The sequence below is a fragment of the Labrus mixtus genome, chromosome 11 (assembly GCF_963584025.1).
Source record: "Labrus mixtus chromosome 11, fLabMix1.1, whole genome shotgun sequence".
Classification (NCBI taxonomy): domain Eukaryota; kingdom Metazoa; phylum Chordata; class Actinopteri; order Labriformes; family Labridae; genus Labrus; species Labrus mixtus.
The window spans coordinates 17,306,071-17,328,332 of NC_083622.1; the positions used below are offsets into that span (position 1 = coordinate 17,306,071).

The following is a 22,262-nucleotide window of genomic DNA, read 5'->3' on the forward strand; positions in this document are numbered from 1 at the left end:
TTTAAATCATGAAGCTTTCCAAAACCACAGCTCCAGCACCAAACACCTATTTGTTAGTTGTGTTGACTCCATTACCCAGAGGGCAATGGGAAGGTGTAACACGTAGAAAGTCTGCGACAAACACTACAGCAGTAGAGTGCAGGCGACTAAACAACGCAGCACGGATCGTTTACCTCGTTACAGAAGTTAAAGCCTCTTTAACATTTAGTCGATTGTATTTATCTAGACGATCGCAGTTCTAATTTAAAGGTGAGTCGTTTTTTGTTTTGTTTGTTTTACTGCTAAATCGTTTATTTACAGGCCCGGTTGCGAAAACACACGTATGCTAACTGAATGCTAGCTAGCCAGTAAGAAGCAAATGCGTCAAATTAACGATACAACCTCTTTGTTTGACTCGTCTAAACGTCACTTTATAAAATATCCTGTTGTTCAGCTTTTAATGTGCCTCATGGTTTATCCCGTAATGCATTTAATGAAGTCTCTGAAGAGTCTAAACCAGATCACGGGTCATGTGGTTTCTGATTAGTAGTTGAACAAGAAACCGGTGTGACAAAGACTACAACATGTACCAAAGACTACAACATGTACCAAAGACTACAACATGTACCAAAGACTACAACATGTACCAAAGACTACAACATGTGACAAAGACTACAACATGTACCAAATACTACAACATGTACCAAAGACTACAACATGTACCAAATACTACAACATGTACCAAATACTACAACATGTACCAAAGACTACAACATGTACCAAAGACTACAACATGTGACAAAGACTACAACATGTACCAAAGACTACATGTACCAAACCAAACTACAACATGTACCAAAGACTACAACATGTACCAAAGACTACATGTACCAAACCAAACTACAACATGTACCAAAGACTACAACATGTACCAAAGACTACAACATGTACCAAAGACTACATGTACCAAACCAAACTACAACATGTACCAAAGACTACAACATGTACCAAAGACTACATGTACCAAACCAAACTACAACATGTACCAAAGACTACAACATGTGACAAAGACTACAACATGTACCAAAGACTACAACTTGTACCAAACTACAACATGTACCAAAACCAGACTACAACATGTACCAAAGACTACAACATGTACCAAAGACTACAACATGTACCAAAGACTACAACATGTACCAAAGACTACAACATGTACCAAAGACTACAACATGTACCAAAGACTACAACATGTACCAAACCAAACTACAACATGTACCAAAACCAGACTACAACATGTACCAAAGACTACAACATGTACCAAAACCAGACTACAACATGTACCAAAGACTACAACATGTACCAAAACCAGACTACAACATGTACCAAAGACTACAACATGTACCAAAGACTACAACATGTACCAAAGACTACAACATGTACCAAAGACTACAACATGTACCAAAGACTACAACATGTACCAAAGACTACATGTACCAAAGACTACAACATGTACCAAAACCAGACTACAACATGTACCAAAGACTACAACATGTACCAAAGACTACAACATGTACCAAAGACTACAACTTGTACCAAACCAAACTACAACTTGTACCAAACCAAACTACAACATGTGACAAAGACTACAACATGTGACAAAGACTACAACTTGTACCAAACCAAACTACAACATGTACCAAACCAAACTACAACATGTACCAAAGACTACAACATGTACCAAACCAAACTACAACATGTGACAATGACTACAACATGTACCAAAGACTACAACATGTACCAAAACAAACCAGCTTGAGCTTCTTGATTATTGCCATGGAGAAAGATTTCGTTCAGTTTTATTTCACTTAGATATAACAGAGGGAAATAAATGTGTCAGATAAAATCAGATCAGGATTTACAGAGTTTTGGGTATTAATATTCTGTTATGTTAACAATATTTATATTCCATGCAGTCTTGTCGAGGATTATATGTCAGAAAGATTAACATCTTGTTAATTTCTAAGATCAGTACCCTACAATCAGCAAAGCTCAAAATCCCTTCTTGATAACAATCCATGTCATATGAGTTTATCTAGCCAGTGAAAAGGATTGTCCTTAACCCTTGTTGTTGATTGAAGATGTCCCTGGCGGACGAGCTACTGGCGGACCTGGAGGAGGCCGGAGATGAGGGCGAGGACGGGTTATATCCTGAGGAAGAGGAGGGGGAGAGTGATGGAGAAGCGACGCAGGGAATGACCGAAGGAGGACTGGAAGATATCCCAGAGGAGATGGAGTTGGACTACAGTAAGGCTGAGAGTGTCGGGTCCATTGCCAAACTCCGCAATAGTAAACAGGTGAGTTGTATCATGCAGGGTCATTAGACCAGCTGATGCAGTATATCTAGTGATCTGTCTGTTCTGGTTATTTCTACATCATTTTAACATTTTGTCTTCAGTTTTCAGAAATAATGGACAAAGTTTCCGTGTATGTTGGAAAGCAGCGCATGAACTCCGAGGGTAAGTGTGACATTTTTAATCGTATGTAAGATGAGTGTTAACCAGACCCTCAACGCAGCTGATGTGTGATATGTGTTTTTGTTTCATTTCAGTCTCAGGGCCAGTAGAGTCTGATCCAGAATACAGACTGATCGTGGCAGCCAATAACCTCACAGTAGAGATCGACAATGAGCTCAGTAAGTTTTGTGCTCCTGCTTGGTAAGAAGAAAAAAACTTAAATTTTCTCCTGTTCTGTGTAACATATGGTTTTCTTTCTGGGTTTCAGATATAATTCACAAGTTCACGCGGGACAAGTACTCCAAAAGGTTCCCAGAGCTCGAGTCTCTGGTGCCAGATTCTCTAGATTACATTCGCACAGTCAAGGTGGGTTGAGTGTAAATGTTTATTTAGCTTTTAATGCAGAGACAGAGGGTGGAGAGTTGCTTTCTTTGGAGTGGTTTTGATTTTGTTGTATTTTTAGATGGACTAAATAGGATTTTTATATCTGTTTAGGAATTGGGAAACAATCTGGAGAAGTGCAAGACGAATGAAACTCTGCAGCAAATTCTCACGAACGCAACAATTATGGTTGTCAGTGTCACAGCCTCGACCACACAGGGGTGAGTAGACAGGCGTCTGTGGTTTTATTGATTTATATCTCTCATCCCCGCCGGCTGCTGTTGAGCGGGACTGTAGTCATTAAAATGCAGATCAATTAATTTGTGTTTTTTTGTAATGGTTTTAGGTCACAGCTAAGTGAGGATGAATTGAAGCAGCTGGAGGAGGCTTGTGACATGGCTCTGGAGCTGAATCAGTCCAAACACAGGATTTATGAATATGTCGAGTCCAGAATGTCCTTCATTGCCCCAAATCTGTCCATCATTGTCGGAGCGTCAACGGCTGCCAAGATCATGGGTGAGAGATTCTGAAGGATCTTTCACGTTTTAAATTCTTTAAGAATATTGGGATATGACCTCTGCTAACTTTCTCAACTAATGTTTGCTTTTACTCTTTATCTCTCTCCGGCTGCAGGTATTGGTGGTGGTCTCACTAACCTTTCCAAGATGCCCGCCTGTAACCTGATGCTGCTGGGAGCTCAGCGAAGAACTCTCTCCGGCTTCAGCAGCACCTCGCTGTTGCCCCACACCGGCTTCATCTACCACTGTGATGTTGTGCAGTCACTACCACCCGTCAGTAAATACATTCACTCACACATAGATCCTGTCTGGGGATTATACTCAGCTTGAGGACCTTGTGGTAAAATGATATCTCTGATGTTTGTCTTCAGGACCTGAGGAGGAAGGCAGCTCGTCTGGTTGCTGCAAAGTGCACGCTGGCGGCTCGAGTCGACAGTTTCCACGAGAGCTCAGTGGGAAAGGTGAAGATCCAAAGAGAGCACATGAATGAGCAGCTGTTCTAAATACATTTTGTAAAAAAAAAAAAAAAATACATAGTGTGATATTTTCATGAGCTCATTCACTTTTCATTAAAAAGAAAAAAAGCACAAAGTTGAACATCAATTTAAAAATACAGTATCCACCATTTCCTTTGGCTAATATCACAATTCTGATGTCAGTGAAGTAAAAACATCAAATAATTTAACATTGAATTATCTTAAAGCAATATTGAATAAACACTGGATTCATTTCCGACTCCACTGATGTTGTAATCCTTCTCCAGGTTGGATACGATCTAAAGGAAGAAATAGAGAGGAAGTTTGATAAATGGCAGGAGCCTCCACCAGTGAAGCAGGTTAAGCCGCTGCCGGCGCCGCTGGACGGACAAAGGAAGAAGAGAGGAGGAAGGAGGTATGGAACCTGTCGGCTACTCTAAACGAGCATATCATCATTATTGTTATTATAATCATTATTATTAAATAGAAAGGTAGAGGGCAACGTATAGATTCTAAAAAAAAAAAAAAATTCCAAGTGGCCTTAAGGCAAACCAAAGAAGAAGACTGAGCAGCACTTTGATGTACAACAAGAAGCTTACATAACGTGTTGCCAAGAATACCACCATCATGTCTAAATCTATATTCAGAGTAACCTCTCTGCTGCTCTTTTCTTTTGCTCCTGAAGGTATCGAAAGATGAAGGAGCGTCTCGGGCTGACTGAGATCAGGAAACATGCCAACAGGATGACCTTCGCAGAGGTCAGATATATTCCACAATGCCTCCTTTTCTCATCTCTTGTTTATGTATGCTTCCTGCAGCTCTAAATTCAGTTAACTGTTTGCTCATACTAAAGGAATGTGCTTTACACATTGTTAAAAGCCATTCAAGCGACACGTAGATCAAACATACAGGAACCAATGCTGATGCTCACGTTATGTATTCTTTCCTCCCAGAACATCTAAATATAATGAACATTTTACATGTGTTGCTCACTCTGTTACGATCTTCTATCTCCTGAGAGGATGATGGCTAACAGGAGCATGTCTGCCTTCTGATTTCATCAATACTACCGCAAAAACCTAAAGTGCATCCAAAGCTATGGCCCACAGGGGGCTCTTAAATTTCAGCCAGGTGTTAAAGCACTAAATGTTCTAATGTTTACAGCTTAGCCACTTGAGTGAGATGGTTTACTTTTGGTTGAGCATCTGGAAAACAAACTTCTTGAAGTGGAAACAGAAGTCAGTGACCAGTACAAGGATGTGTAATTTTAAAGCCTGTGATTGAACATTCCCTACTTTGGAAATTCCTGATTTCAAGATGTGTGTTTTTGCAAAATTTGTGATTTTGTGTTGCAGATTGAAGATGATGCCTATCAGGAGGATCTGGGCTTCAGTCTCGGTCAGCTCGGGAAGAGCGGAAGCGGGCGCGTGAGGCAGGCTCAGGTCAACGAGGCCACCAAGGCCAGAATCTCAAAATCCCTCCAGGTATACTCCTTCAACTCATTCCACTTAAAATCACTCCAACATTGATTTCTATTTTCAATTATTAAGTCTCAAATTCTTTCTCTGACAACAGAGGACTTTGCAGAAGCAGAGCATGACATACGGCGGAAAGTCCACTGTCAGAGACCGCTCCTCAGGAACCAGCTCGAGCGTAGCATTCACTCCTCTACAAGTAAAAAAAGATAATTGTCTTTTTATCCTCTCCTGTGCAATGTGAAGCTTTATGTTGGTCAAACATTGTTTGCTCTCCTCTGCAGGGTCTGGAGATTGTGAACCCTCAGGCTGCAGAGAAAAAGGTGGCTGAAGCCAACCAGAAATATTTCTCCAACATGGCAGAGTTCCTCAAAGTCAAGAAAGAAACTAAGATGTGAACAAAGAGACATTCTGCATATTTACAGTTGCACTCAACATTGTAGAGGGATTGTATATTTTTCAATGTATCTGGAATTGTCATTGTCCTGCATTTTATTTTCCTTTTTTTGATTTTCCATTTTAATAAAAAGCGTTAAAAATTAAGCAGCATCCCGCGTCTCTTTAAATAAGACTTTGAGTTGTCTTGAATATTGTTAACTTTAATGGTCCGAGCACTTATTGTTTTTAAAAGTCAACTAACCAGGAAGAATATTAAGTTAATCCATATCCCTTTATAGGAATAACAGGACTGTACACACTGACTTGTAATTTCTTAAAAGTATTTATTGAAATTTTACAATCCTGTTATAACCCCGTTTATGACATCTCCCATGCAGAACTGTGATGAGAAAAAATTGTAAATACGTCTTGAAATTCACATTTTAGCAATTTCTTAACTGACCATCCCTTTCTGAAAACCTTTAGAGCCCCAAAAATAGAATCTATAAAAGGCAAATCTCTCATAACTTTTCTTTCTTTTTCCCCTTACCTCCTCAGCCCCTTTTTTTCCCTCCCCTCCAAAAAAGCCTGAAAACTAACCACACACAACATAAAGTTTAGCTGCAGCACAGATCTGAAGTTTTCATGGTTGCTTAAATGGAAAAATCTGATTCAGTTTAACACTCTCCCCATTCAAACTTCCAAGAAAATGTGGGATCTGTCCTACACTGGATTAACAACCAGATTATATCTTAATGTTCTTCAGGGTAGCACATCAACAACCACGGCAGAGATGAGACATGTCTTACTTAAAAACCCACAAGTTTAATCTACCACCAGAATTTGAGGATTTCTGTGTTTTCACTCTACATGTAAACAGTTGATCAGTGCACATTCACTGTATAGGGTTCCACTTAAATATCAGGTGGTAAATTGAACACAGTGGCTTTGAGGATGAAGTAACAACAGAATAGAATAAAACTGCAACTTAAAGTGGGAAGTTGACTCAAACCAAACTCAGATTTGCGACTAATGCTATCAGTGTATTTTCAGAGTAATTAAGAGGTGATTTGGGTACAGGTACATTCACTATGCTTAGCGTGGCTGTTTGCATCGAGGGGGGGGTGGAAAGTCTTCTACGGTGAAAGAATCAAACATTGAGTAAATTAATGTCTCAAACCCTATTTTTAAGATTTATTTGACAAGTTTATTAATTTGTCACAAACATGAATGTGCCATAATAATGCATTTTCTTTGACATGTTAACTTAAAAACATTTTATTTGTAAAGAGAGGGAGTCAGAGACCAGTTCAATTGCATAGCAATTTAATCCATGTCCAATAAGGACTCTTTCCCTGTCACAGGGAGAGGCCCTGTGGTCACTCTCAATCAGCGTTTTAAATCGACCAAGACAATATCAATAAAACTATTGATAAACGCTCACTATCTCTAATAGTGACCATGTTCAACAGGCATCGTAGGGTCTTAAAAGAAGCCAGTCCTACACACCATGACTATATGTCCGCTGTACCTCCCCTTTCTAAACCACCAAATTACAGTAAATACAAGAAGGGCAGTTTACTTAACAATCAAATCCAAGGTTTGTTTTGTGTCAAGTCAAAGGCTTCCAGGCTCTTGTAGGGTAGGTGGTACAGAGAATCTTGTTGAAACGGAGAAAAGAAAACAAAAACATGAGAAACATGCATGGGGTAGGCTTTCCTAATGCCACATACTGAGTGTGCACACAGACAGGCACAAACGCAGATCTCTAGTGAGAGCCCCCCCCTCAGCTCGTGCAGCGCCATACCTTTCATCAGTCCCACAGGGAAATTTTTGTCAAAAGCAGAGCGCTGCACGAGGAGCGAGGGCGTCACATTGAGATGCAGCCTATACAGACACCAGTCTCCATTTTAGGAGAGGGTTTCTACTACACATCACAATCTCTATCCACAGTTTGAAGTTCAGTCTCGGAATGTCAACAGCAGCACATTTTGTCTCTCTCCGTCCTTCTGCGTCCCCTCTGTGCGTCACTGCAGGTCTCGGTCTTCCAGGTACCTGTACTCAAAGGTGAACCCCTCCTTCTTCCGCTGGCCCCATTTCTCATAGTCAAAGTAAATGTAAGTGCCCTGGAGGGACGGATGAGTGGATACAACAATCAATGAAAGGCTCAAAGCACAAAAGCAAAACCACCAGTCCATATAACACTAGTTTAAAGAAAATATGTGTTCAGTCTGCACCTGTTCAAACTCGTCAGTGATAGTCTTGGGCTCCTCGTGCCTCTGGAACCACATCATGTACTTGGTGTGAAACCTCCACGACTGTTTCTTCAGAGCCTTGGCAGACAGATACTGAGCCTTGGTGCCCTGAGAGACGCAGCAGACATTCACCATTAAGCTTAAAGACTGGAACGCATTATTGGGAGAGGAACAGAACAGTTTGACAGGAAGTAAACATGGAGTGGGCAGATACAAGTTTTACCTCCAGGTAGTAGAAGATGAAGAAGAGTGTCTCTGTGGACAGTCTCTGGTAGAACTCTATGGAGTCCGAATGGTGCGGTGGTATCTGATGATGGAACGGCAAGGTGGGACATGGATTCCTCATCAGGTATTGCCTTTGGGACAGAAAAAACAAAAACTTCAGGTAAGTGGTTTAATGAAAAAAGTAAGTTTCCAAACCAACTAGAACATTCTTTATTTTTGTTATAGTCAACCAATCCAACAAAGAGACCAAAAACTAAGAAGTGTGTGAGTCTGTCTGTGGAAAAGGTTTGGCTCTCACCTGATCCTCTCAGAGTCAGAGGGGTGTGGCATATGTGTCCATGCAGACTCCTGCATGGCCTGCTGGTACAGTTGGTCTTTTGGGAGAGGGGTGGGGCCAAGTGGACAGACCCCAAGCGAGGGTGGGATGCTGACTTCCGAAACGGACGGCTGAGGGACGGCGGGTGTGCCGGGCGCTGCAGAAGAGCCAGAGAAAATATCTACAGGATGGAGACAGAGTGAAGGGTAAGTGACACAAGTCCAGTAAACACACCTGTTTTTATTTTAAGAACAACTATTCAAACAAAGGGGGGGGGTATGAAACTGAGAGAACCAACAACTGAATTTGTGAGTAAACAATACTTTATGTAACCCAAACAGCTACAAGCAGCTTGTAACTATGTCTACCACTACTGCAGCTGTTACAAGTTGCTTTTGAGTAAAACATTAAAATAACATTATTTATTACGAATGATGTTATGCCTCCTTTGACCGTGTTTGAGTGAAAACATAATTAAACTACACTGTGAGCTGGTTATATTTTAAAACATCACTCTAAAAGAAAGTAAGAAAAGAAAGAATTCTGACCGTTCCGACCTCTGTCTGTTAGGTGCAGGTTGGGAATCTCTCCGTCTAGGCCTGATCCCAGCGCTGCCCTCTCAGCCATCGCCTTCAGAGAGCTGAGAGGCTCAGGGGCCTGAGGTGAAGAAGGCAACAGAGACAAGATGAGAACAGGGATGATGATGGAATTAATTTGGTAAGACAGGAAAACCTCCAGAGTTTGGATCATATAAAAGTGGAAGGGCAGCATGAGGGAGCAATTGGAACTAAATGAGAGCACAAACTCGTTCTGAAAACTGATTGACAACACAGCTGTTTTTGTAGAAGTGTCTCAATTATCTGCAACTCATCAAAATAATAGAATAGAATGTATTCCGTCAGTGCCAACACATGTAAACTGCCTTCTTTCTGGTGTTTGCAGTGAAGAGAATGAGCTCTGGATGAATGCTTTTAAAGTCCTAGTATGAAATAAAATGATTCATACTGAAACGTGATTGCATAAAGCCCTTTTCCGTTTCCGCATAATATTCTTGCCCCAGTCCCTGAATTCACTTTGACTGTGTGTGAATATTCTGCAACACTGAAACACAGACATGCACAAACACACAGCGTTGCGCTCCACTGCTGGCTCAACTTATCCCCTCTCGCCCCTGTAACGCCTCTGTTACTACCTCAGAAGACGATAATGAGGGGGGGGGGGGGGGGAGAGATCTCCTAGTCCATCCATTATGCCCCTGCGTCATTTAGATTGAAGGGGAAACGTCACAGGGATGTAAATAAAGCGGCTCGAAACGACAGTCTGAACAGCGCTTTAGTGTGTTGCTATGTTTGGCGTAAACGTGGCACGCAGACGCAGGAATGTAAAACTTTTTGCCCAGAGGTTTGTGGAAAGTCTGGAATACTTTTTGATATTGCTGTTTACAGGTGAGCACATCAATGTTTAACAGTTTGCACCCATTTGAATCATTAACAGATGATGGCTATTAAGGATGCTGGTTGGAATCAGAACATGAGTCCACTGCATGGTTGTGTACCTCATTCCTCATCCCCGTTGCTCTGATATCTCACCTTTAGGCCTTCCGAGGCCTGTGTGTAGGAGTGAGGCCCATTAAGAAGACTCCCTCCTCCAGGTGTGCTGTCTGAGAACGAGGGGGACGGAGAGCTGGGAGGCAGGGTGATGGTGCTGATTAAACTGGGGCCGTTGTCCATCCTGCACCGAGCAGAGAAGGAGACAAAAGAAGTTAGAACTAATCCCTGAAAGAGCAGGAATGTAAAAGTTTCTGTATTCAGGTCAAACAAACACAGGATAACTTACGGCTGACTGGTTGACGAACTGAGAGATGATGGTTGGCTGCTTTGTGACTGGCTTGGTGTGCTTAGAACTGATTCTGTGGAGCTCTCTGCCACTACAGCACTGTAACCTGTAAACAAGTTAGGGAAAGGGGTAGGCAAAATGAGCATCAGAAAATCTTCAGATATAGAGTCACAAATGGTAAGGCATAACAGGATAGCATACTTGTGCTTCCATTCTGCTTCAGTCCACTGGGTGGTCTAGCAGGAGCAGCATTCACCCCTACTCCAACCACACCCACACTACCTCCGTTTCCTCCCATCATGCCGACCACTCCCGGGGTAGTGCTGACAGAACTCGGCGGCCCCTGAGATACTCCGGGTGCTATATTTTGCCCAGGAACCAGCCCAAGGATACTCGCGCTCAAAGAGCTGTGGGCCGGGCTGGAGCCCAGCAGGCCGAGCCCCGTCCCTGCCCCGTTGGTGGTGACTCCACTGGAGCCAGAGGTGGGGATGGAAGTGCTGCTCTCCACTGAAATGCTGGACTGGGTGGTGCTGTTTAGACCCAAGCCTCCTGGTGCTGCTGCCTGAGCGTAAGGGGCGGGTGTGGAGCCCGAAATGAGCCCTGCTATTGTGTTTAGAGGAGAGGGGTGGCCGCCTAAGCCTAAACCAGACATTTGGCTGGTGCTGCTGGTCCCCGTAATGCCGATTTTGCTCAATCCCAGCCCAAGCCCGAGTCCTAAACTGGATGCAGGTGTGGGCCCGGATGGGGGCTGAGGCTGAGAGTTGGGAGCTGATGCAATGGGGGTGCTTGGAGTGGGGAGAGAGGGGGCAGTTGAGGCAGGGAGGAGGGGGTTGCTGGGCGGGCTGGGGGTGTTGTTTGAGGGGACTGAGGGTTTTGTCTGAGATGGCTGCTGCTGTTGCTGTTGCTGCTGCGGTAGGTTTGGTGGCTGAGACTGTTGCTGCTGTTGCGCAGGTGGATGCTGATGTTGCTGCACTGCACTGCTGAAGCTCCCTATGAGACTGCTGCTTGTGGGAACTGCAGAAATGCCTCCGACTACACTCGCCATGGACACAAGGGAGGACGACGATGAGGACCCAGAGGTGGTGGAGGAGGAAGAGAATGAAGATAAGAGGGATGGTGTACCATTCTTCACCGGCGACTGAAAAGGAAAAAGCACCAGAAAAAATAATTTTAGACAAAGCCATCTAGAGGGCAGCTACAGCTGTCAAAAGTATACATGTACCAAATTTGACTGAACTGTAAAAGCCCATGTATGCAGGAGAATGTACAAACTAAATCAGAAGTCTCCAACCATGGTCCAACAGAGACAGAGCTCCATCCTGTTCAGCGCCTGAGAGGCCGAAACCCCTTCAGCCACGAGACCTTCCAGGACCACGGGTGAAGAGTGCTGCACTAAACTGTTCATCTACTGGCACAGCACACACGAGAGCCTCTCACCTGACTAATTTCACTGTCTGTCGACCGTCCCCTTTTCTTATCGTCCTCTGAGTTCTCCTATAGGAGGAGATACCTTGATATGACAATCCACTTTTTCAAATGTTGAATCCGAAAACTAGTCAGTGGATTACACAACATCTGGTTTCATGAAACTAAAAATATTGTTTTCGAATGTGCTTTTTCTACTCAGCATCCCTTTAACATCAGGACCCAAGAGCAATGAAACAAAGAGAAGAACTTACTGCAGTGCAGGTGGCCGGGGATGGAGGGATGGGTGAAGAAGAGGTGGTGGAAGTGGGAGTGCTGCTGGAGTGGAGGTACATCTCATCTTCAACATTACCCTGACCTGAAGGCGACGTCGCAACTAAAGCTGCAGCTGACACAAACACAGGCTTCATCATTAACCCTCAGACGTCCACATTTTAATCAAAACATTTTTGATCCCCGCACTGGACAGTTTTTCACTCACGGATGTCTTCCAAGTCCAGGTCATCATACAGGAACTCATTCTCCTCGAAGTCTGGGTCTTGAGAGGAATCGATGTAGTATTCAACATCATCCTTGATCTTCTGGATTGAATCCACCGCTATCGAGTCATTGTCCAGCATTCGTAAAATGGTCTCCAACATTAGAATGTGGAATCGATGCCTCTCAATCAACCGCTTGAGCTCCTCAATACGATCTTGCTTCTACATGACAGACAGAAGAAATGCACACGGTTGACAAATTCTGGCCACATTTGACCGCACTAGACAAACATGATAATTACAGTATTTTTATATTAAACATCTTTGTATAATGAAGACTGATGGACTTACGTCTTTATCGCCCTTTTTCTTTCTCGTCTGAACTGAAAGCGATTCCACCTCACTTTCAAACTGATCCACCTGCATATTTAAAGTGTCTATCGTATTCTGCAGATAATGAGGCGTAGGGAAAAAAGAACAGTGTTAGTGGATTTGATCTCAATATGCTCCAAAATATTATTTGAATCGAGCTGCCTCTTTTATATAAGTCTTGTTAATTTATGAAAAACAGACACAATGAACTTTTTTCCTGCATTTTAAAAGTATGTTTTACTTAAGGCAAAATGTTTTTGTTTTTTTTAATTATCATGAAATATTCAACTAAGATGAAGTACAGGTAGAAAAAAATTTAAAAAAATGTATTACTGTTAGCCACGTTCCCGTTTCCTCCTTTTCCCTCTGAGCTGGGTCCACTTTCTGAGCGAGCCCCAACCCTTCTTTAGAGTAAGCTTTTGTTTTTGTTTCCCGTTCCACCACCTTGAACCGCTCCATTTGCTAAAGAAAGCAAAAGACACAGCAAAAGGTTTTCATTAGCTGATGCCCCGATGCAGGAACATTTAACATTGGTAAAAAATAAACAATAATAAGAAAAGATAGAACACCCCTACCGTCTCTATAAGTTTGCGGTTCTCAACTAGCTGCCTTTTATCTTTGATTTCATTTGAGGCCACCCATGTTTTTATCTGATCTCTTAATCGCTGGAAAGAGGACACAAAGTGAGAAAATGTTAACGCATTACCAGGGTTAAAGGTAAAAACTGCTGATAAAGAGTATAGGAGAGGAGCAGCATGAAAATTGTGTTTTACCTGTAGTTTTTTAATCTCTTTCTTGAGGTCAGCCTCATATTTTTCCTTCTGGTTTGCATTGGCTGCATTATGGAGCTAAATTGCACATAATAAAAATGATACATTTAAGATTTTAATGCATCAAGCAACGAAACAACAACAACAAGATTTGAATACAAATCCAACAATAACATAACTCACCTTTTGCCAAATGTCTTCAAACTGCTCTACACCTTCAGCTACTTTTTTCAAACATCGGTCGATCTCACCTGGGAGACAAATAAAAGATGTAGTCCATCATAACAATGTGTCAATCAGTGAAATTCAACAAAAACAAGACAGAATTGTTGGATGAGAGCATCCTGTGTGTGTGTGTGTGTGTGTGTGGATGATGTGGATGGTGTGATGGATCCTAAACAACATTGGTCTCACCGAGAGTCTTACCTTGAAGTTTTCTCTTGTCAGCCATGGCTCTAACTACGACAATGTCCACATTCCGTCTGTCACAGAAGTTAGCTATGCAAAGAAACATGAATCAGTATGTCATCCAAACAAAACACACATCCATTCAGAAGAGCATCAGTGTGTTTCCTCACAGTGGACCTGACTACAGCTAGCTCACCACTTCACCTTTGTTGAACATAACACGTTTTCTCTGTGTGATTTAAGGACACTTTGAACCAGAACTTCTGTAGGAACCTCAGTTTATCTATTACATTTAGTTTACGTAGCCGATCTGCATGTAACCCATGTCCCTGACGTGATTGTCGGCTACATTAGCCACCTAGCCTGCTAACGGTAACACTAGTTACTGTGCTCGGTAACTGCTCCGTTTCAAAACAAATACCACGAAGCATGTTTATGGATATATTTGTCATATTCATGCATAGTTATTTTGGGCTCCGATACAGCTAGTATATGATGGGTTTGCGTTTTGAAATGCACAACATATCAGAATCCGTTTTAATCGTTAACCTGTAAGCTAATATTGCTATCTGTCTGGCTAGCTAATGCATAAAATGCTAGCTAGCAGCTTAGCTAGCCAGCTAGCCAAAATTAGGAAAAAGGGAAACTGGGTCAACCCGACCATCTAGATTTATACTTGATTACGACATTTACCTAGTATATGGGCTTTCGTTTGTCTTTTTTTCAAATACAGCCAAAACTAATTCCAGAAAGTCTTCTTTACTTCCAAATTGTGTTTTCTATTCGACAAGCTCGCTCACTGTAATATAGCTGAAGATGGACGGTAGCTAAGATCCCACCTCCGCTTCAAGCCCCGCCCTAAATCAAATCTAAGGGATTTGATTGGACGTAGTTCACGCCTGTCACAGATTGACATCCGTTTGACTGAGGTCCGACAACTGGTCCAACCATAGAGTGAATAAAACTGAGTTCCACCGACAGATGAATTATGAAACAAAAACTAAACTGCATAGGAAAAAAATAAATTAATAACGTGTCTTTTCTGAAACATTCATGTTGATTGTATATCTTTATCAACCGAAAAAAACATTTAATGGAAACTGACAGTTTTTTTTATTCATTAATGTTGACAATAAAGCTGAGCAATGCTTTATATTTCTGCCTGAACTGAAAACATGTAAACAAAAAAACAAAAAAAACTGCATGCCTTACAGTGCACTGTTGCTGAAGTCCAAATTACTGATGCAGATGTGAATATTGAAAAATGTGAAACCTCTGGTTCTTGACATACTTCTGAGAAAATAAAGTAAAACATCTCTCTCTAAATAGCAATCGCAAATAAACATTAGAAACCTTGTAAAAAAAAGAAAAGAAAGAAGAAGAATAAATCAGTCAGAGAAAGAGACAGTCTATAATACTTTAGTGATGACCATTGTTTTCTCTTCGTACTGGCATTAAAAAAAAAACATGTAATCATTGATCTTGAAGCAATTATTTATACAAGTTTGTTATCCTTAATTAATTACCAGATAAACAAGCAAAACATGTTTTTAAGAGTTTGGTTGAGAAAAAGCACAGTTTATCACTGGTCATAATTATGTGTTGTCAGTACAAAATTTGAAATGAGATACAACAAAATGTAAATATGTCCCTAATGTTCATTCAATCATTTCACAACATTCAAGTAAAATTGCACACAGTGCAAACCCTGGCTGAACAGAGGAGGTTGCATCTAAGAAACTGGGTGCTCCTTTATCACTGTCACCTCCAGGGCAGTGCGACGTCAGTGAGACAGTGAGGTTGGGCTGGGCATTTCTCCAAACTGTGCCTCTGCCAACACTGACAGCTCGGGTTCAGGCTGGAAAAAGAAGCAGATAATAAGTTAAAAGAAAATTATAATTCTGCACCGTCAGATGTCTGAATGTGTACTTTAAAGACATCGCTCTACATTTTATCACTCATCTATATTTACAGAATTACCGCCATGCGAAGACACAGGACATGCTGAACAAACAATGAAAGCATTACTTTACTTGATCTTTATCTTTGTCTTGTCGTGGAATTCGATGTCTCCGCTTCTTTGGTCCAGTAGCATGATGCAAAGATGCAGACGAAGCAGAACAGGACAAACCGTTGAGCTGGTCATCCTCGACTCCAGCTGCAGGATCTAAATGTGCTCCCGATTCTTCCTGGAACAAGACAGAGGGAATTATTCCAACAAGCATGAAAGGGGTTTGAGCATTTGTATTGATATATAATATATCAAACAAAAAGCAGACACAACTGCGAGATTACCTGTGATTGTGTTAAGGTGAACTAAATTAGAGTCCTGAATTATTAGCCAATCTCGTGGCCCTTTCGTAGAAGGGTCTTAAGTCAAAAACACAAATAAGCAGACCATACTTGGATGAGTAAATATAGGGCCCACAAGTAAATGTCTTTTTTTTTTTTTTTTATCTTGAGGGTCCTCATATCAGGCTAATCCACACATGGTCAATTGTCAAAATTAAAGAGATTAAAATAACTTCATCAGGTCTGAATTAACTGATTGTATTTAGTGGAACCACTACTCTAGCAGTTAGGACTATTAGAAAATACCAGACTAAATATGTAACTTTTTCTGGCTTTAGGTTGACCTACCTTACTGTCATTGTGTTAACTAGGCACAGTCAAATAAAGAGGTAATGTTACTATTCTCATAGTTAAATTATTTCCCCTTTTATTAACACTACAGTACATTCTGCAGAGTACTGGGACATACAGTACTACTCATTGCCCAATAAACATCGACTCTCCTGCTCATACATCCATCAAAGTCTAAAGTGCAAAGCTGTATTATTGAAAACAAGTGGAAGCTCTTCAGTTAAAACACTTTTTGTGGAGCACAACAGAGACACACAAACTGTCAAACCCTGAGAGCTCTGCTGTTGTTCATTGTAAAGCCAGTAGTATCATATTCACAGCAGTAAATAGGATCTGTATTCTGATAGTATGGCATGGATGGTAACGATGACAATGATTTAATCAGCTTCATGACCAGTTTTAAACAAAGGGCTTATATGTGTATACTGTTCTTCTTAAAATGTGTATCACACAGCAACTTTGTGACAGATTGTAAAACTTGTCAACCTAATTCTCACCTCTAGAAGTATCGTGAGTTGGGCGTTTCTGTAGTCATCTCCATGAGCATCTAAAGTCTTCATGAGAAACCTGCAAGGTAACACAATCCTAATTTAGTCATCAAGCGGGAAATATTTAAGAAGAATGTTAGAGTTAATGTAATGTGTTTTTTTTTTTTTACCGCCTCTCTTTCTTCATGCGCCGTGTAATTCTTTGTACTTGATGAAGACGACCAAGAATCTTCTGATTCACCTGAAAGAGACACATTTTTAAGAGGCTATGAGTACACTCTCATAGCTGGCTGATGTGAGCTTTGAATAGGATTATTTATTATTATTATAATATTATTTAAGTCTTGTATCTGAACGTTTCATAATATGGATTGGATATATTTCTAGACAAATGTGCCATAAAAAACAGCTAGGGAAAGCAACAGAATAACAGAAAGTATCAGAATAAAGAAAAACTAAATCGGAAATATAGCCTGCCCTGCTCTGCATTTACAGTCCTACAATGAAATCAGCTGGTATAGATAGAAATATTTCAGAAATCTGGGGTGCAGGATAGCCAATAGGGGTTATGTTGCGCGCACCATGTATGGAGGCGATAGTCCTCATAGCAGCAGACGTGGGTTCTAAATTTCGATTCCGACCTCGTCACTTTGTAGCATGCCTTCCCTTACTCTCTCTCCCCGACATTTCCTTTCTCTTTTCAGCTGTACTATCTTATAAAGGCTAAAGAGCCCGAAAATAACTTTAAAAATAAGAAATATTTCAGAAATCTGTTATTAAAAAAACAAACATTTAAGCACATACCTAGAACAGATGTTAGAAATTAGGAACTTAATGACAAATATATCACACAGTAAGCAATTGTTTACAAAAGTAGCACACGTAAAACATGCAACTGTAAACTTGCACACACCTGTTCAATTTCTTTACATCTCCTGCTCAGTGCCAGATATTTACTCTTATCAAGAGCTCTTTTCTCTTCATCCTCTTGTGCCGTACTCTCCAGCAGCTCATTGCTGCCTGGGCCCAGCTCCACCTGGAGGAAAAACACACCTCTATTTATTTCCTGTTTGACTGTCTGGGTCTATGGCTCAATCACAATCCGTTTGAACAAAAATAACATTCTCGTTGCTGAATCCATTACAATGAAATAGAAATGTTTAATATCATGTTAACAACTTGTGACATTCTACACAAAGCACTCTCAATTGAAACGTTTAAATGCATCAACCCTGTCAGGCGCATTCATTTGAAATCAAACAAATGATACTTGTGCGCTAATGAAATGGATAAGTGTTCAGTGAAGCAACCCCTCCTTTCACTTATTGCCAATTCCTGCTAACATGTCACATAACCTAGACCTTAATGGCCCAAATAATTTAACAGTGTAGATAGTTGGGCAGCAAGGCCAAGGCCTAACTAAACGAAACCACAGCAGGGCCAGGACAGTTGTTAAGTGGGCATCTCCCTTCACCGTGGTTTCGTTAAGTTAAGCCCAAGACATCTCAGCAAAGCTGCACACTTAGCTCCAGTGTATTAGAGCCACCCCTTAATGCCAGCTCTCACCACCCACAATACCCCTCTCTAGCTTTGAGGCTTTGAGTCAGCATTTTCCTGATTGAATGTTCATTTAACACATTTAAATGGATCCCTATTAAACTAAAATGCCTGACTATGTCCCTCTCTTTCCTCTTCCTCCTCAGATGTTCTGCCCTGCAAAGTACTGCTAACATCTTAGCTCTTCTTCCAAAATGTCAGTTCTCTCTCTCTCTCATCTGTTCTCCTCTCCTTCGTTGAATCCTCTATTTCTTTCTGCCATCTGGATCTACATCTCTCCACCCTCTCTCTGTCATTTACTCCAAATCTTTCTGCACCATACACACAAGTAATGTCTCCCCTCTTCTCTAATTGATTTGCCTGTCACATCCTGTTCCTTTAATCTTTTCTCACAGTATTATCAAGTCCCTGTAAACTGTCTCACATTATGTCCTTTTATTCACTGAGATCATTTACAGTAACTGGGTTTTGCCCACTGTACTCCTCTCTGAATCCCTTTCTACCACACTCTCGCTGCTCTTCAGTGACAGATTAACTGATAGCATGCTAAATGTTTCAGCCGACTGACTGGACTGACTTCTCAAGGCGTACAGATCGATGTGGCCACCCTGCACTCCCTTTGCCAAACACTTCATCCTCCCCCGATGCGTTTTAAGGCCTTTAAATTATGTTCATTTCTGAAAGCCACAAGGACAAATCCGGAGCTTTTTTTTTTCTTTCTCCCCTTTATCATTCCACCCCTGTCCTTCATTAATGCATCCATCTTACTCATAGAGCTACTGCTACCCTACCTAAACTCATAATAACACTAACATTACCATTAGCTCATAGACATTACCTCTCCTGGTCCCAGCTCCACACCACCAGGCTCCAGCTCTGCCTCCAGAATGTGTCCTCCAAAAAGAGGGGGCAGAGCCAATCCAGAGAAATCCTCCATCATCTTAAAAATGTAGAAAATTACTTCTTTACACACCTTAATTAAAATAGAAAAAATAAGTACTTTTCTGCTTCAACTTACAAAACTAGATTTAAAAAAAACGGAGAAGGCTACTTTGCCGATTGTTTTTTTTTTGTTTGTTTTTTTACTGTGGTAGCTTTTGATTAATATTAGTGACGTTTTATCCAGTTAATTGAAATCGTTTGATAACTGGAATCGTATCATCAATAACAGACTGGTATCCCATCTGAAATACTATAGATCTACGTAGGTAGCCTACTTACATTAATCAGAGATAGGTCCAAATAAACTGATTCTTTTTCAGCTTTTTTAAATCTGCACTGCAAACCTTTTCATAAAGTCTCTTAAGTCCATTAGATATTAAATTTACTTCATAGAGACACAGCCTGTAAATATGAAGTAGAGGTAGAGCGAAGTAAGAGCAGTTCCTGTTTCGCGTTAATGTTTTTATGCGACGGTCGCAGAAAACAGGCGTCAGGTTAGTATTTACTACGTTTCCCATGAGCACCCGCACGATTAAAGACTACACAAGTCAACATGGCGGGTATGTTAACATTTTGTCATCTTTCATACACCTATTCTGTCAAACGACTTTAATAAGAAACCCAGGTAGTTAAAATGTACTCTTTAAACATTTATAATGTCGCTGACCAGGCCTCAGATTTGCTCTAATAAAATGGTATCCTTTCGAAATTCAACTAAAAACGTGACCTTGGATGAGTTGCTAATGGTGGCTAATGTTAGCGTATCGTAGGTTGATTTCACCTGTCCTGTTTGTTTTCCTACAGGAATAGGAGCTTTCCTGAAGAATGCTTGGAATAAGGAGCCCGTTATCGTGGCGTCTTGTGCTATTGGAGTGCTAGGTGAGTTTCACGCCGTCACAAGTTTAGCTCATAAATGTGTGTTTTAGTAAGAGAGCTGAACATTGTAAAACTTGTCTTTGATATACCAACACAGGTGTTGTTATTCTATTGTTGCAAAGTCTAAAACTCGACATGTAAAAGAGAGAATAACCAATATTCCAACGTATGGCTTCCTTAAAATGTGCATTGTTGTGTATTTACTGTACTTAAACAAGCTGAATTGAAGTCCCAAACATACGTGCCTTGCATGATGACCGATTAATCAAACTCAAGGTGATGAAGTGGAAAAGTATCGAGACACTCCCCGTCATGAGATCGTACCTGAAAACATATACTTTGATTATTTTGTTAGCTATCTAAAGCAATCAAATGTAACATGAGGGTGACTATCATAGGAATCAAAGCAAAGTAAAAAGGGAATGTCTTGATATGTGTTTTCATATTCGTGATATTATTTGACTTGATAGGCTGCCTGCTTCAAGTTGCTGCTCCACAATGCCCAAATGCTGTTTGTCAATACTCTTTCGTTTTTAAACAACTACATTTGGGCGGCTGTGGCTCAGTTGGTAGTCGTTGCCTCTCAACCGGTAGGTCGAGGGTTCGATCCCCTGCTGAGCAACATGTCCGATGTGTCCTTGGGCAAGACACTTAACCCCGCATTGCTCCCGCTGCTTCGTGGAGGTGTATGAATGGATTAGTGTTGTACTTACTCTCTGATGTACGTCACTTTGGATAAAAGCTGCTAAGTGAATTTTAACATTGTAACATTTAAAGGTGCACTACGTAGATTTGGTAATGACATCTGATGTCATTTTTTTTATGCTATATTTTCTGAACCAAATACACAAACTTTACTCAAAGAAAGTGTGGGTCCCTGGAACACTGTTTGTATCTTAAAAGCTACCAGGAGAGTTACGGATTCACTGTTGCGGGCCCTCCACCGTTACTTCTCGCCTATCATTTTATCTTCAAACAGTGTTCCAGGGACCAGATTTTCCTCCGAGGACAGTTTGTGTATAGAGTTATGAACATTTACAGCAGAATATGTAAACTTCTCCAACTTTCACATTTCTCTACTAAAACTCCATAGTGCACCTTTTAATATCAGGACTAAAGCAGTTCACTTTACAAGCTCAATTAGGTGTCGCCCTCTCTCTGTTGTCTCTATGTGAACTGTAAGGATAACCAGTGTGGCCGTTATAAAGTGTTATTAATATGTTATATGTTAATACATTTTTCTGTCGTCAGGCATCGCTGTACCGCTCCTCAGCCCCATCACAAAATATACAGGAATGATCAATTCAGCTGTGCCATACAACTACCCAGGTAAACACGGCTGCTCATCATTTCAAGAAGATTGTGCTACAGTGCTGATGATGATAGATGCAAAACAATACCCACACATGTGAAACAGCTCTGTGAACCCCTGAACCTTTTGATCAAATATTTAAGCTTCCTTTCCTTACTTTCCCAATGCAGTCCCAGTGCGAGATGACGGAAACATGCCCGATGTTCCCGACCATCCATGTGATCCGAAAGGAAACAACCTTGAATGGCTCAAAAACCTGTAACTTCACAAATCAACCTATCAGCACTTGCGCTGTTCCTCTTGTTCATATGTGTCTGCATAAGTGCTCAGTGTGTCCTGAAATAAAGATTCTCTATTTAATTCAACTTTAGTGTAACATTGTTTGATTGTGATACATACATTGCTATTTAAAGCTTTTTTTTGTACATCACAGGTTTAAGTGAATAAGCTGAACCAGTTTTTTAGTTCAGAACTTCTAGCAAGACCATGTTTTGGGATTTGCTCTAAAAAGTCTGCTTACATTGTCTGAAAAGAAAAAAACATTTAGAACAGTTGATAAAAATGTGCGTATTCACTACTATTTGACCCACTTGTATGGTTGCACTTGAAGCTTAAACTAAATCAGTCTCACATGC

The 22,262-nt window shown here is 41.0% G+C and overlaps 4 protein-coding genes across 8 annotated transcripts; 2 read left to right on the plus strand and 2 right to left on the minus strand.

Moving 5' to 3' along the window:
• Positions 1-104: 104 nt before the first annotated feature.
• prpf31 (PRP31 pre-mRNA processing factor 31 homolog (yeast)) lies at positions 105-5,888 on the plus strand. The gene is made up of 14 exons (XM_061050376.1): positions 105-249; positions 2,121-2,336; positions 2,438-2,498; positions 2,591-2,674; positions 2,764-2,861; positions 2,991-3,097; positions 3,223-3,392; positions 3,510-3,667; positions 3,766-3,855; positions 4,158-4,285; positions 4,556-4,628; positions 5,226-5,354; positions 5,446-5,544; positions 5,630-5,888. The coding sequence occupies exons 2-14, from the start codon at positions 2,121-2,123 to the stop codon at positions 5,741-5,743; spliced, it is 1,527 nt and encodes a 508-aa protein (XP_060906359.1). The 5' UTR covers positions 105-249; the 3' UTR covers positions 5,744-5,888.
• A 1,144-nt stretch (positions 5,889-7,032) lies between these two features.
• cnot3a (CCR4-NOT transcription complex, subunit 3a) lies at positions 7,033-14,656 on the minus strand. Of its 4 annotated transcripts, none has more exons than XM_061050379.1 (18): positions 14,503-14,656; positions 13,828-13,899; positions 13,585-13,652; positions 13,405-13,479; positions 13,207-13,296; positions 12,965-13,093; positions 12,611-12,706; positions 12,262-12,481; positions 12,035-12,162; positions 11,793-11,849; positions 10,557-11,493; positions 10,356-10,461; positions 10,109-10,250; positions 9,068-9,176; positions 8,502-8,700; positions 8,202-8,334; positions 7,961-8,086; positions 7,033-7,849 (listed from the first exon to the last, which is right to left on the minus strand). In XM_061050379.1, the coding sequence occupies exons 2-18, from the start codon at positions 13,850-13,852 to the stop codon at positions 7,751-7,753; spliced, it is 2,739 nt and encodes a 912-aa protein (XP_060906362.1). In that variant the 5' UTR covers positions 13,853-13,899; positions 14,503-14,656; the 3' UTR covers positions 7,033-7,750. The 4 variants fall into 4 exon arrangements, with proteins under 4 accessions (XP_060906362.1, XP_060906364.1, XP_060906361.1 ...); XM_061050381.1 differs by having other exon boundaries at positions 9,077-9,176; positions 12,035-12,168; XM_061050378.1 differs by having other exon boundaries at positions 12,035-12,168.
• A 242-nt stretch (positions 14,657-14,898) lies between these two features.
• tfpt (TCF3 (E2A) fusion partner) lies at positions 14,899-19,870 on the minus strand. Of its 2 annotated transcripts, none has more exons than XM_061050437.1 (7): positions 19,719-19,870; positions 19,336-19,437; positions 17,854-17,976; positions 17,111-17,181; positions 16,950-17,019; positions 15,838-15,998; positions 14,899-15,667 (listed from the first exon to the last, which is right to left on the minus strand). In XM_061050437.1, the coding sequence occupies exons 2-7, from the start codon at positions 19,435-19,437 to the stop codon at positions 15,571-15,573; spliced, it is 624 nt and encodes a 207-aa protein (XP_060906420.1). In that variant the 5' UTR covers positions 19,719-19,870; the 3' UTR covers positions 14,899-15,570. The 2 variants fall into 2 exon arrangements, with proteins under 2 accessions (XP_060906420.1, XP_060906421.1); XM_061050438.1 differs by having other exon boundaries at positions 15,843-15,998; positions 19,719-19,868.
• A 41-nt stretch (positions 19,871-19,911) lies between these two features.
• Positions 19,912-21,992, plus strand: ndufa3 (NADH:ubiquinone oxidoreductase subunit A3). The gene is made up of 4 exons (XM_061050439.1): positions 19,912-19,999; positions 20,244-20,318; positions 21,567-21,644; positions 21,798-21,992. Exons 1-4 carry the CDS (start codon positions 19,993-19,995, stop codon positions 21,887-21,889), a joined length of 252 nt encoding a protein of 83 aa, XP_060906422.1. The 5' UTR covers positions 19,912-19,992; the 3' UTR covers positions 21,890-21,992.
• The last annotated feature ends 270 nt before the right edge of the window (positions 21,993-22,262 follow it).